Source organism: Lutra lutra, chromosome 4 (genome assembly GCF_902655055.1).
Source record: "Lutra lutra chromosome 4, mLutLut1.2, whole genome shotgun sequence".
Lineage (NCBI taxonomy): Eukaryota > Metazoa > Chordata > Mammalia > Carnivora > Mustelidae > Lutra > Lutra lutra.
Genome location: NC_062281.1, coordinates 50,599,191 through 50,612,191, shown reverse-complemented (window position 1 = coordinate 50,612,191; position 13,001 = coordinate 50,599,191). Strand labels below are relative to the sequence as shown.

At 37.5% G+C, this 13,001-nt stretch overlaps 2 protein-coding genes across 3 annotated transcripts in view; one reads left to right on the top strand and one right to left on the bottom strand.

Annotated features, from left to right (window-relative positions):
• Positions 1-6,457, top strand: part of E2F5 (E2F transcription factor 5) — a 28,491-nt gene extending 22,034 nt beyond the window's left edge. Inside the window, exons 5-8 of one of the 2 annotated variants that reach the window (XM_047726932.1) lie at positions 1,282-1,346; positions 2,101-2,368; positions 4,574-4,618; positions 6,005-6,457. In XM_047726932.1, coding sequence (XP_047582888.1) covers positions 1,282-1,346; positions 2,101-2,368; positions 4,574-4,618; positions 6,005-6,114 — 488 coding nt within the window. In that variant the 3' untranslated portion in view covers positions 6,115-6,457. Of the gene's footprint in view, positions 1-1,281; positions 1,347-2,100; positions 2,369-4,570; positions 4,619-6,004 lie in introns of both variants that reach the window. The other variant, XM_047726931.1, reaches the window with a different exon arrangement.
• Positions 6,458-6,785: 328 nt separating this feature from the next.
• On the bottom strand, positions 6,786-11,699 carry RBIS (ribosomal biogenesis factor). Its single transcript, XM_047726933.1, has 4 exons — positions 11,641-11,699; positions 9,389-9,505; positions 7,197-7,313; positions 6,786-6,914 (listed from the first exon to the last, which is right to left on the bottom strand). The coding sequence occupies exons 2-4, from the start codon at positions 9,500-9,502 to the stop codon at positions 6,843-6,845; spliced, it is 303 nt and encodes a 100-aa protein (XP_047582889.1). The 5' UTR covers positions 9,503-9,505; positions 11,641-11,699; the 3' UTR covers positions 6,786-6,842.
• Positions 11,700-13,001: the final 1,302 nt, after the last annotated feature.

The following is a 13,001-nucleotide window of genomic DNA, read 5'->3' as shown; positions in this document are numbered from 1 at the left end:
TTTGTTTCTGTTCTCATGACAATAACTGCTTTTCAGTTTTCACTTCATTGACTGCATTGGTAGGTGTAAACTGTGTGGTGGAGGGGCAGCTAAGTCAGAGAAAGACTAAACAAGTCTCAAAGTCACAGATTTGTAGTGTCAGTGACCAAATCTGAACAAAACATGGTTCTCATCACTGTTTACGAAACTGTGTGCAGCAAGTGTGCTGGTCACAAATGAACTCCAAAAAGCATGAAGGCAGAGTTAGGTGAATCCACTGTATAACCAGGACAATTATTCCTAACCCTATTCCATCCCCTGCTCCCTGTTTTCCCCTTGAAAGGACAATATAGTATATTAATAACTATAGCAGGAGGTGGGCTGTATTCCCATAATCATAACCCAAGTAAAATGAAATATTGTATACATATTTATATTTAGTTATGCATGGCTTATTAAACAGTCTTGTATATTATGCACATAAAAAGATCTACCAAGCACCTTGCCAAGTGATATCTGGCTTTCCAAGACTATGTTGACACTATGTGTGGACTTAGGGCTTTAGTCTGCCACCATATGTCCTGAGCTTGCTTGCCTTTTTTTTTTTTTTTTAAGATTTTATTGAGAGAGAAGGGAGTACACCAGACATGAGGGGGGGAGGGACAGAACAAGAGGGAGAAGCAGGCTCCCCACTAGGCAGGGAGCTCCATGTAGGGATTGGTCCCAGCACTCTGGGATCATGACCTGAGCCGAAGGCAGATGCTTAGCTGAGTGAGCCACCCACGCACCCCTGTCCTAAGCTTTCTAAGAAAGTTTGGGGAAAGTATTTTTTAATCCTCAACTCCACACAGTCTGCTGTAGAATTTAGCTTTAAAATTCAGTTCACTTTAGCTCAGGATTTCACAGTATGGTACCTAATCTCTAGTACCTTTAGTCACTTAAGTAATTTAAAAATCTCAAGTAGACAATGTTATTTGCGGCTAAAGGTTTCAAGAATTTCAGACCTTATACAAGACTGAATGAAAGCAAAATTCACTTGATCTGAATTTGTTAATGAGAATAACAGAGCAAACACTGAGTATTTACCCTCTTCTAAGATCTATTACATGTATTACTCCATCTAATCCTCAGATCTATGCAGTAAGTTGTATTTCCCCCATTTTGTAGAATTAGGAATCAAAGCCCAAGGTCACCTAACCTGGGATTCAAACCCAAGCATTCTGACTCCAAAGCGCATACTCTTGCCACTATTTTCCAAGATCAATAGTATTTTCTAAAGTTTAAAACCATTCTTTTCACCAGGTGATACACTTTTGGCCATTCAGGCGCCTTCTGGGACACAGCTGGAGGTACCTATTCCAGAAATGGTATGTAGGATAAGTTTCCTTAAAATTGATCTACTGTCTCAAGAGGGACAAATGTTTTCTTATTAGCTGAAGAAGCTAACTGGGAGTGAACACTTTCAAATTACTGCTTTCAAGTTTCCTACCTAAAAGTATTGGTATCTGAATTTGGATGACTTTAGTAAGATTATAGAAGTGACTGAATTATTTAACATTTTTTTTTAAAGATTTTATTTATTTATTTGACAGAGAGAGATCACAAGTAGACACAGAGGCAGGCAGAGAGAGAGGAAGGGAAGCAGGCTCCCCGCTGAGCAGAGAGCCCGACGCAGGACTCGATCCCAGAACCCTGAGATCATGACCCGAGCCGAAGGCAGCGGCTCAACCCACTGAGCTACCCAGGCGCCCCTGAATTATTTAACATTTTGATTACAAGCTTTATTAAATTTGATTTTGATCTAGAAAATATCAAGGAATGAGCAATGATATACAGTCACTATTCTTTAAAAAATTAGTTAAAATTACTCTATCTGTAACTGATATAACAATCCTGAGGAAAAAGTTCAACTTCAATATCAACAGTAACAGATTTGCTTTAAATTGGGTCTTTCCCAAAACATTTTCGAGTTGAGTCAGACATTTATTGACTCTGCTATATATAATTCTATGCTATAAAATAATTAGTCCCTAATAGCTTTGCTTATCTTAATTTTTAATGTTCCAAGGTAGTTGGAAATTTTAATATTTATTCATTTGTTTATACCCAATAACTTTAAAGGGTCAGAATGGACAAAAGAAATACCAGATCAATCTAAAGAGTCATTCGGGACCTATCCACGTGCTGCTTATAAATAAAGAGTCCAATTCGTCTAAGCCTGTGGTTTTTCCTGTCCCCCCACCTGATGACCTCACACAACCCTCCTCTCAGCCCTCCACTCCAGTGACTCCACAGAAATGCAACGCAGCAACTCAGAATCTGCCTGAGCAACGTGCCTCTGAAAGAAGCCAAAATCTTCAACAAACACCAGCCACAGACTTATCATCAGGTGGGTCTAGAGCCTTTGTTCTAAAAAGTCAGAAGGGAGACTATGAATACTGTATTAAACAAGTTGGTGAGATTTTTTGAATTTGTCAGCTCTGGTTACTCACTCGATTACCAAACCCAGGAGGCAAAATGGTAAGCTTAATAAGTATTTCGTGTCTTCTGCAATGCCCAGCACTGGGACAGGTATTATGAGGAAAATTTAAAAACGGATCCTGCCTTTAATTATACTACTATGGATTTGTTTCTTAGAGAACGTAGACATACAATCTGATTGTGTATTCAGACACATACACTTGAATGCAGTATAATGTGCCTATGACTGTGTACAATTATAAACAGTGACCAAGGAAAAGAGAGTTAATGGGCCTAAGCATGCAGTTTTCCTTAGGATTCACATTTGGAATTAATTGAAATTTGTTCATTTTTCCCCATTTTCATTAATTTACATATGTCAAGGTTTTTTGTTTTTTCTTATCAGAGGTTTACTTTGAAAGACTCTTTTCTCTCTTAGTCATTCTAGGATGAATGACTGAAATGTGTTCTAATTACCTTTAAGAAAAATCAGACGGGTGTACAGTATAGTGATGTTTGCCTCCTTTCTTCATATCCCTTATTGTTATACTTTTTAGTTGGAAAGCTTAGTTTTATAGAGTTGAAAAAAGGTCTCAACCTTAATTTTGAAAATCTTGCCTTCCCAGGTTGTTTAATCTGAAATGAAAATTAACTAAAACTCTAAAAACTGGGCATCAGGAATAGGATAAACATCTAAACTATAAAAATTTCCTTGGGCGCTCAATTTTTTCCATGGTTACGTGTCTAGGTATTTAGCAACTCCTTACTGATTCCAAATAAAAGGCCCATGGCAGGTATTCTCTCAATGGTTGCCAAACGAATGACTTACTTAGTCATGGCCAGTCTAGATGTAATAATGCAGATCATTAAGAACTACATTGTGTACAATCCCATGTTTATTTTTACCTTTGGCATTTGTCTCAGTGGAATGTGGTGTAAGTCTTACTACTCTGGGAGTTCACAGTAGTTAAGAATGAGGCTATAAAGATCTAACTGGACATAATATTTTTCAGCTTCTTGTCCTCCTTTCCTTCCCCTGTAACTATTTCTATACTTTCAGGTATCGAATGAGGGTGCACAGTGGAAATGTATTCCTTAAGAAGTTTATGATCTAATTATAATCTAATGGGGAATGTATAAAGACAGACACGTTTTATGTGGTTTAACTTAGACACAATTAGTACATTGGCCTCCACAAAGCATTAAAAAATTTCCGTATATAGCTTCGTATTTGGAAATAGTAGAGAGAATAATTTGGGGTCAGATTAGAGAGAACCTTAAATATCAGACTGAGTTGGGACTTTAGCCCATAAGTCAATGAGGATTTGTGAGCAGGGAGGTAGCATACTTAGAACTGTACACTGGTGAGCACAGGAAACACAGGGAAGATGCTTTTGGGAAGCAGAAGGATTAGAGGCAATGGAGACTGGAGATCTGGTGTCTGCAGTTATGCAACCAGGAGAGAACGTTAAAGCTGAAATGGGTGGTAACAAGATTGGAAAGAGATTTGAGAAATACTGTTTACACAAAGTATGAAATAACTTTGATATGTGAGATCTGGAGATAAATTTAACAGGAGGAATGGAAAGTTGAAGTTTTAAGGTTGGGTGGCTGGGAGAATTATACTACTGACTTTGTAAAACCGAGGAGTCGGTTTTGGGAGAATGATGATTGAGTCCTTCAATCTACATCTTGAGTTTGGACATTTAAAAGTAATGCCAAGCATGGAGTGCCTGGGTGGCTCAGTGGGTTAAAGCCTCTGCCTTCAGCTCAGGTCATGATATCAGAATCCTGGGATCAAGCCCCACATTGGGCTCTGTTCAGCAGGGAGCCTGTTTCCCCCTCTCTCTGCCTGCCTCTCTGCCTACTTGTGGTCTCTGTCAAATAGATAAATAAAATCTTAAAAAAAAAAAAAAAAAAAAAAAGTAATGCCAAGCAGAGTTGGTGCTCATGAAAAAGGCATCTTTCCATAAAGTTCTATTATTTTAACAATGTTTTGTTAATCAAGCTGCTGTTTAAATTGTTTAAATATATGCTGTTATATATATCCTGCATTTAAATATAACTGCCTTTTACTATTAAAATATATAAACAGAAATGTAACAAAACTTTATCACATTTCTGTTTCCAGCAGGAACTATTAGTGGAGATATCATTGATGAGTTAATGTCTTCTGATGGTAAGTAGTTTAAAATTTTACTAACTACTTTACATATCAATAATGCTTTTCTAGAACTTATAAGTGGCCTAAGATTTAAAAGAAATGCAGAACCTGTATTTTTTAATTGCTTAACATACTATGATGATTTATGAAAGATCTCCCACTTAACAGTAAATTGTAGGCATCCTTCAGAATTTTAATTTTTCTGCATTTTGAGAAAAAAGGGCCCAAAAGGGAATACTTATTACCATCACGGACTAAATTTCTACAGTTAGCACACTAGCCCTTTACATATCTGAAGAATTTGGCCAAGAAGAGTAAAATACTGTATCGGTAATCTCAAAACCCAGTTTTGTAAATACCCCACTAGGGCTAACTTCAAGCTACCAATGTGAAGTACCTGAACTATGACTAACATTAGCCAAATTGTCACCTAATCTGAAATAATTTTTTTTAAATATTTTATTTATTTATTTGACAGATAGAGATCACAGGTAGGCAGAGAGGCAGGCAGAGAGAGAGGAGGAAGCAGGCTCCCTGATGAGCAGAGAGACCGATGCGGGGCTCGATCCCAGGACTCTGGGATCATGACCTGAGCCGAAGGCAGAGCCTTTAACTCACTGAGCCACCCAGGTGCCCCAAATCTGAAATTTTTTAAAAATCCTAAAAATACAAAAATTTTTTTTGTAATTACTTTAATAGCTCTTTTAGCTTCACCTTTCTGTAAGTTCTTGGATTCAGTCCTGATTCCTAACAAACATAGCCAAACCTAGGAAGTTGCAACTGCTAAATAACAAATGGTACAGTAGCCATTTGAGATTAAACATTTCTGTAGGAACAGAACATCAGCAAATTTATTAAGTCCAGTTCCTACTTCTGTTTACAAAGTAGTAACTTATTTAGCAGATCAGAGGACAGTGTTTGACTGATTTTTTTAAAAAAAGATTTTATTTATTTGAGAGAGAGAATGAGCATGAATGGGGGGAGAGGCAAAGAGAGGGGGAGAAGCAGACTCCCCAGTGATGAACAGGGAGCCCGAGGCAGGGCTGGATCCCAGGACCCTAGAATCATGACCTGAGCTGAAGGCAGATGCTTAACCACTGAGCCACCTAGACACCCTGACCAATGTTTTTAAAGCACATATTTTAGTGTGACAAGTTCAACCAATACAAATTTTCTCATGCTATACTATGCATACCCATGCATAAATTATCTTTAAATGAGAATCTTTCAAAATACACACTAGATACAAGTCATTAATTTCATTATTACTTTTTCTATTATATACTGTAAAATATTCTTATATGTAATTTAATTTGGATAGATGTACTTGAGAGTATTTTGTTAGACATAATTAGCCATATGTAAAAACCGTGTTTAACACTGAATTTGTTTTGCTTGCAGTGTTTCCTCTCTTACGGCTTTCTCCTACCCCCGCAGATGACTACAACTTTAATTTAGATGATAATGAAGGAGTCTGTGATCTGTTTGATGTCCAGATACTAAATTATTAGATTCCATGGAAACCTGGGACTGTTATCTACCTCTAACTGTAACATTTTAGACTTCTTAATAACCTAAGTATTTAAAATAATGAATGTAACATCTTTTTAGTTCACTGATTCTGAAGTGTTCTCTAATACTTTCTTTTTTACTTCACAAAACTTCAACCATAAAAACAAAGGGCTCTTTCAACCACAAAAACAAAGGCTTTTTTCAGGGGAAAAGGTGATTTAATACCCAAAAATCCCTTCCATCCTCATGTAATTAGATTCTGGGATTTCAGCTTTTCTTCCAATTCTGAATCCTTCTCGTTTTCCTCTTATGAGAGGAAAGTTAAAATAGACTTAAGGCCATTGAAAACAAAAAAAGTTGGCCAAAGGCTCATCACTTGTTTGTCTTGTATTTTTTTACTGCCACGAAACTGTCCGTATTTTTGTGTGTCCTCCAATCCCAACACACATTCACTGCCACTTATAAAGTGAAGGATGTAAAGTAGGATTATATTAACTGTTTCAGTGAACAGATTTTGTGAAGTGCCTTCTGTTTTAGCACTTTAAGTTTATCACATTTTGTTGACTTCTGACATTCCACTTTCCTAGATTATAGGAAAGATCTCTTTTATGTAGTTTGTTTTAAAAATGTGCCAATGCCTGTACATTAACAAGATTTTTAAAAATAAAACTGTATAAAACATTTAATTTATTGGTCTTTTTGGGGTATTTGATGTATCTCCAGTGTATTATAACTGAGCCATTAATCTTGTCGCTTCATCAACATTAACTGGTTCGTTTTCATGACACTGCTGAGGAATCTGAAGGGAAAAAAATATTGTATTTTAAAATGTAGATAACAGTAGTGAACAAAAATGACTTGTATATAATTATTATCTGACTTAATTTCTTCTAGTCATAGGAAGTAAAACAATAAATTCAGACTCAATGTTTTAGTCTGAATATGACTCAATATGCTGTGTATACTACAAGGCCAAGAATAGCAGAGAGCCAAATACTAAAAACTGCATTCAACTTACTGGCTTTAAAAAGTTGGGAGTTTAACTTATTAACAATAACAAAAGGAACTGATTTCTACTCACCAGCTGTTTCTGCAAAGGTTCAAGGGAAAGGCCTTTTGAGAAATGTGCAAGTTCCTTTTGTATATCTACAAAAGCTTTATTCACTCTGGTAACTTTTTCATTATTCACAATGTTTATCTTTTAAAAAAGAAAAAAGGCATTAATTTACAATCTTATAACCATTAATGATAAAATATATCCAACTTTACTTTAACCTCGTTAAACCTAAAAATTCAACAATCCTACTCATTTGTGGGGAAAATTCACACAAAAATTCTCATGGTTTTATTGAGAAATTTTAGACAAAAGGTTGTGTTTTTAAAAATAAGAATTATGTGGTCATACCTCATATGTAGAATTCGTATAGGCACACTAAAATACATGCCCACAGTCCTTCTAGGCTATGGTACCATCATCTCTCATTGTAAAACGAGAAACCCAATCAGATCAAATGACTTACTCTCCTTGAACATTCCACCTCTGAATCCTTCCTTGACCTTCTTGCTTTATTGAAGTCCCTTCCGGTCTCCTGAGGACATTTTCCTTTGCAGCACTCCTCCCTTAAATCTAAGAGGAGGGGTCATATTCTTGTTCTTCGCTGCTGTTCCCAAACCATTTCTCCTTTAAAACTCAGCTCTTCAATTTTAGGGTTCTTTTTCACTACCTACCTCAGCCATCCACTCACATGGATTACTTCTGGCTGCATCATTACTTGTAACTGCACCATATCCTGTTTCTCTAGTTCACTTAGTTTGCTAACATTAACAATTCTTGAGTCTTACTGAAACTGTCTCCCACCAATGTCACTATTTTTCACATTTTCATATCCTTTTTCCTGTAGCCACCAGAGATTCCATGAGCATTTGATCAATCCCCTCTTTATACTCTCTTAACTTTCCTTCTCTTCTCTCCCTTAATTAAACCTGCTTGGCAACCTAGTTAAATTCAACTGACAGCTTTTTCTGAGCCTAAAACTGAGGAAATTGTGACTGACTGGCTGGCTTCACTTTAAGTTCATGACCACAAACTTTAATTTACAATTTATATAGTACCTGGCAATCTTACCACCTCCACTTAGGAAGTTAGGCCATTTTCTGTGAAAACTATTAGATTATTTCTCCAACCAGCCTGCCTATCCAGATTTCCCTCTCTTAGATTTCTCCATTGGCATACATAAAGCTTCTAGTACTTCTATTCAAACAAAATGATCTCCTGTCAAATACACCAAGTTTTCCCTTAGCTTGGGATCTTTGTATTTGCTTTTCTCTGCCTAGAATATGCTGCTCCCAACACTTAACAGAACTTTAGATTACTTGGTCCTTATCATCTGGATCTTGGCTTCAGTGTCAACCTGTATCATATCACCTAGCTTTATTTTCTTTATAGCATTTACTAAGTCATAAAAATGCTTGATCAAAAAGCGTAATTTAGATAGTTCATGAAAACTGAAAGATGAAATGTTACATTTCTATCACTATTATGACAACTACTAGGGCCTAGAGAGCTGACTCCACCTACTACTTAAACTTGAAAACATTTCTTTGAAGAATTTTCTTAAAGAATCTATTGAATCTCAATGAAATTTCCCATTTCCCAAATATTTAAAAAAAACAAAATAAAACAAAACACAAAAAAGAAAAATTTCTTTTCAAATTTTGCATTTTAAGAAAGAAAATATCTTATTTTATAGGTTTTTGTTTGAGTTGTAGATATCTTCAGGGAGGTAAGAATCACTGAGGAGAAAAAGAATGAGTGTTGACCAGCATTTTCTGTCTTGCTTCTGTTAAGAGGTTCTTGAATATATTTGAGTTCAGAGAGAAGAACTGTTTCCCATACCATGGTTTTGATAATTTCTATGCTCTGATAAAGCTTTTAAAACTTATTTTGATAATCTTAAAAAAACAAACAAACCAGAAACTGTTTAAAAAAAAAAACAACCAGAAACTGTTTAAAAAAAAAAAACAAACAAATCAGAAACTGTTCTTTGGAGCCTCATGCATTTGCAATTAAAGTGACTTTTTTTTTTCATACATCCACATCAAGAAAGGGAGGTAATTTTTTTTCACTTTTTTAAAAATAAATGTTTAAAATCATCTTTCCTTTGTGAGAAAGGCTAAGAACCTGTTTTAAATAATAGCATTCAGTTTTCCAGTGGCTTTACAACTATGCTTTGCTTGTAAACAATAAAGTCAGAGTGCTTAGCTAATACTTACCTTCTTAAGGTTAGTGGTAACTGGTTTTGCTTTGTTTTTAGACTTAAAGTTTTTTTGGCTGGCTATATGGAATACATTCCTGGACTTCTGCCCTCTTAGTTTGTTCTTAGCCATTGTCTAGGTAAAAAAAGAAAAGGAGCTCAATTAAGTTGCCCACATTTATGAACTATAAATCAACTTAAGTTTTTATAGTAAAGATACTAATTTAGTCTAAGAAACTCCATTTTATTGCTGATTGTTTTTAAAGTTCCTGCATGTATTAAATTATTTCCATGTCTTTCGTCACTACTAGGTTTTCTGCTGTTTGAGTGCAGAGTATGTATCTAATTCTTTTATCTGTAATACCTGGCCCACAGGAAGTACCACATTAATTTCTGCTGCTGAATTTGTTAATACTATCAACACAATCGCTTTCTCAGCTCTTTGCAGCATCTGACAATGTTAACTATCACCATCCATCCTGCTAGTTGACATACTACTTTACCATTCTGGTTCCTATCATTCTGCTTTAGGTTGGACTCCTGTTTGCTTTCTCCTTTTTCACTCCTTTTCACTTGCCTCACTTTCTCTCCTATGTACACTTCTTCAAAATGAGTCCTTAATCCTAACTTCCTACCTTAAATTATCTTCACAACTTCCATATCACCTTTATGTGAATGGCTCTTGTCTTGAAACTTTACATACTTTCTTTGCTCTGTAGCTACACACGCACTGAGTCCGTAAATCCTACCTTAAAAACATGTCTTAAATCTGCTTTAACAATGCATATGAGGAAAATTTTAAAAAATATTAAGATTTGTTGAGCTTATGTGTATAACCACTATGTGAACATTTTATACGCTTTAACTAATTTACTCTGCACATTTTGTGGGGTGTACTATTATCCCCATTTTACAAATAAAACTGATGCAAAGAGGTTAATTTGCCCAATGTCACACTGTCATTAATCAAGAATTGACAGGATTCAAAGCCGGTAAGACTAGATCCAGAGTTAAAATTATGTGATATGACTTCTCATGTATAAATAAACATCATGCAGTACTGAATAGTTCAGGACTAGAGTACTGCTATAGTCCCTAGGTCTATTTGGTTAGACCATAAACTGACAAACTATACCAATGGACCAAATTAGTCAGGCACCTGTCTCTAAGTAAAGTTGTAGTAAAACACAGCTATGTCCATTTGATTATGTATTGTCTGTGGCTACCTCCCTGCTACAACTGTGGTCCACAAAGCCCAATATTTATTTATTTATTTAACAAACATCTGGTCCATTCAGAAAGACTGCCAACCCCTGGCTTAAGGCAAGTGCATTCAAGTCTAGGCCTTGTGCTATGTGATGAACCTTCCCAATATTAAAAACTTTGACTCTAACAATGCATTAGGGGCAGGGTGGTTTGTCCTGGTATATTACTGCTGGAACCTCAAACCGAAGATAAATATGTCAAACATAACCTGCCGCCTCTCTGTACACACCCATCCCAGTCTACTAACTGCTCTCCAAAGATACTTTGCATATTCCTTTCTTTCCTTTGCTCAACTTGTATCTCTCCACTGAAATGTATATCCTCCTTCAGTGTCTAGCTTCCATAAACTACTCAGAGACAACAATGCTTACAAACACCAATGGTACTCCTACCTAAAACAAACAAACATGAGCACAGTAGGAAATTCGCGATTACTACAGAGGAATTAGAAAATACACATCATATTCCTGCAATTAAATAATCTAAGATCCTTCCAACAGTAACCAAAATCCCATCACTTATGTAGTATTCATTAACAACAATTTAGAATGTGCCAGGTGTGGTATAAAGGTGACAGATATACAAAAAGTGATACACATACATGTATGTGATACAAACACAGACACATGATACGTCTTGCCAGAGGAAGCATAAAATTGGGACACAAGAGGGAGAAGTCCACCAGAGCTGGGGACTTGAGAAAGGTTCGTGAAGAAGGGAATATCTCGGGGGCCTGCGGCAATATTGAAATTCTGAGAGCAACGTGAAAACTAGGATGGCAAGAGACACAATGAAAAACTGGTACCCTGACAAGGGCTTAAGGCTCAAAAGGTACCAGGGTTTCAGGCCTGGGCCAGCAGGCCCGCTGCCCACTAGGATTGCTTGAGGCCGACCGCGACCGAGCCCAGCCTTCGGGCCTCACTGACACGAGACCCACCAGTCCTGTCCTGAGCCCCGAAAACTGCACGCCAGTCTGTCAAATAGTTTATTAACCTCTCACCGTACCTTCAATATCCTCGTGCAACAACTCACGCTCCGGGTGACGCCATCTACACCCACAGGATCTTCCGGATGTTCCGGGGAGGAAAGGAGCCAGTCAAAATTCTTCCCACAGGCCGTAATTCCGCCCACCGGGTGAAGCCCCACCCACCGAGCGGAGTCCCACCCACAGAGCTCGGACCTGACTACACGAAGCCCCGCCCGCCAAACGTATTTCCGCTCACAAGCGGGTTCCCACCCTCGTAACGTAGTCCCGCCCACAGAGCTAACTCTGAAGTATCTTTTAAACGTAGGGAAGCCCTACCTCCCCCCCGGCCTAGAGCGAAGTTCCACCCACCATGGGAAAACCCGCCTCAAGAGCATCCCTTACTTTAGGCAGGATTGAGGACCAAAACTGGGCTCCGGCGAGCTAAGGGCGTTGGAGATGCGGCCAAGTCTGGATTTCCCGGGTGGGTAGGTATGTGTACAGAAAGCACGGAGGCGTTTCTGAGGTTCCGAGCCGAGAAGTCCGTCACCCCGTGGGTCCTCAGCCGCAGATTCTCGGCTGCATCTGCCCACGCTCCCAGGAGGTGGCGCTGGGCGCCTCTGGATGGCGTCGGGGCAGTCCAGGGCGTGCAGAGAACCTTGTGTGTGGCTGGGAGGGATGGGGAGCTATAAGGTCCGAAGAGAACGTTTGTAATGAACGAAAAGATGGCATGGTTTCCCCCTTTCCTTCAAAAAGAATATTGCTAACAATACAGAACAGGCACAAGAAAATATGAAAAGAAAAGAAGTGTCAGGGAACGTAGAGAAACTTTTTTTTTTTTTTTTTTTTTTTTGCCTTCTGGTTGTGAATTTGTATTTCTCAATTAAGACATTTTGAGTTTTTCTAGAAAATTGACTCAATTCTACCAAGAGGAGTTCTACATTAAAGTAACAGTTTTCATGCATTTCTGAACTTATTTTGATGAGTTCATAGGAAAGCCAGATTTTAAACAAATGTAGAAGTATTTTACATATATCCGTTTATTATAAGAATTTAGTCTACATTCTAAGTATCAAAATAAGGCCGTAAGTCCACTCCCTTTTTCAAGGAAGATACTACTAAAGGCTCATATTTGAAGCTGCTGGCTGGCGTCTACAAAACTAGTAGTGGACAAAACCAAACTAGGATCTGTGTGGGTTGGCCCTGGCTCCAATTTTCTTTCCTCCAAGTCAGCCACTGGCCTCCTTATAGGAAGATGAGGCACTTTTACAGTAAATCGTGTAATTGTGTTTATGTCTATCACAAAAAAGTAGGGCATATATGGGGAAAAGAGGAATAATTACCTGGCAATGTATGTTTATTCAAATTTTGTATTCTAAGAGTGACTTTTTAAAAATACCTT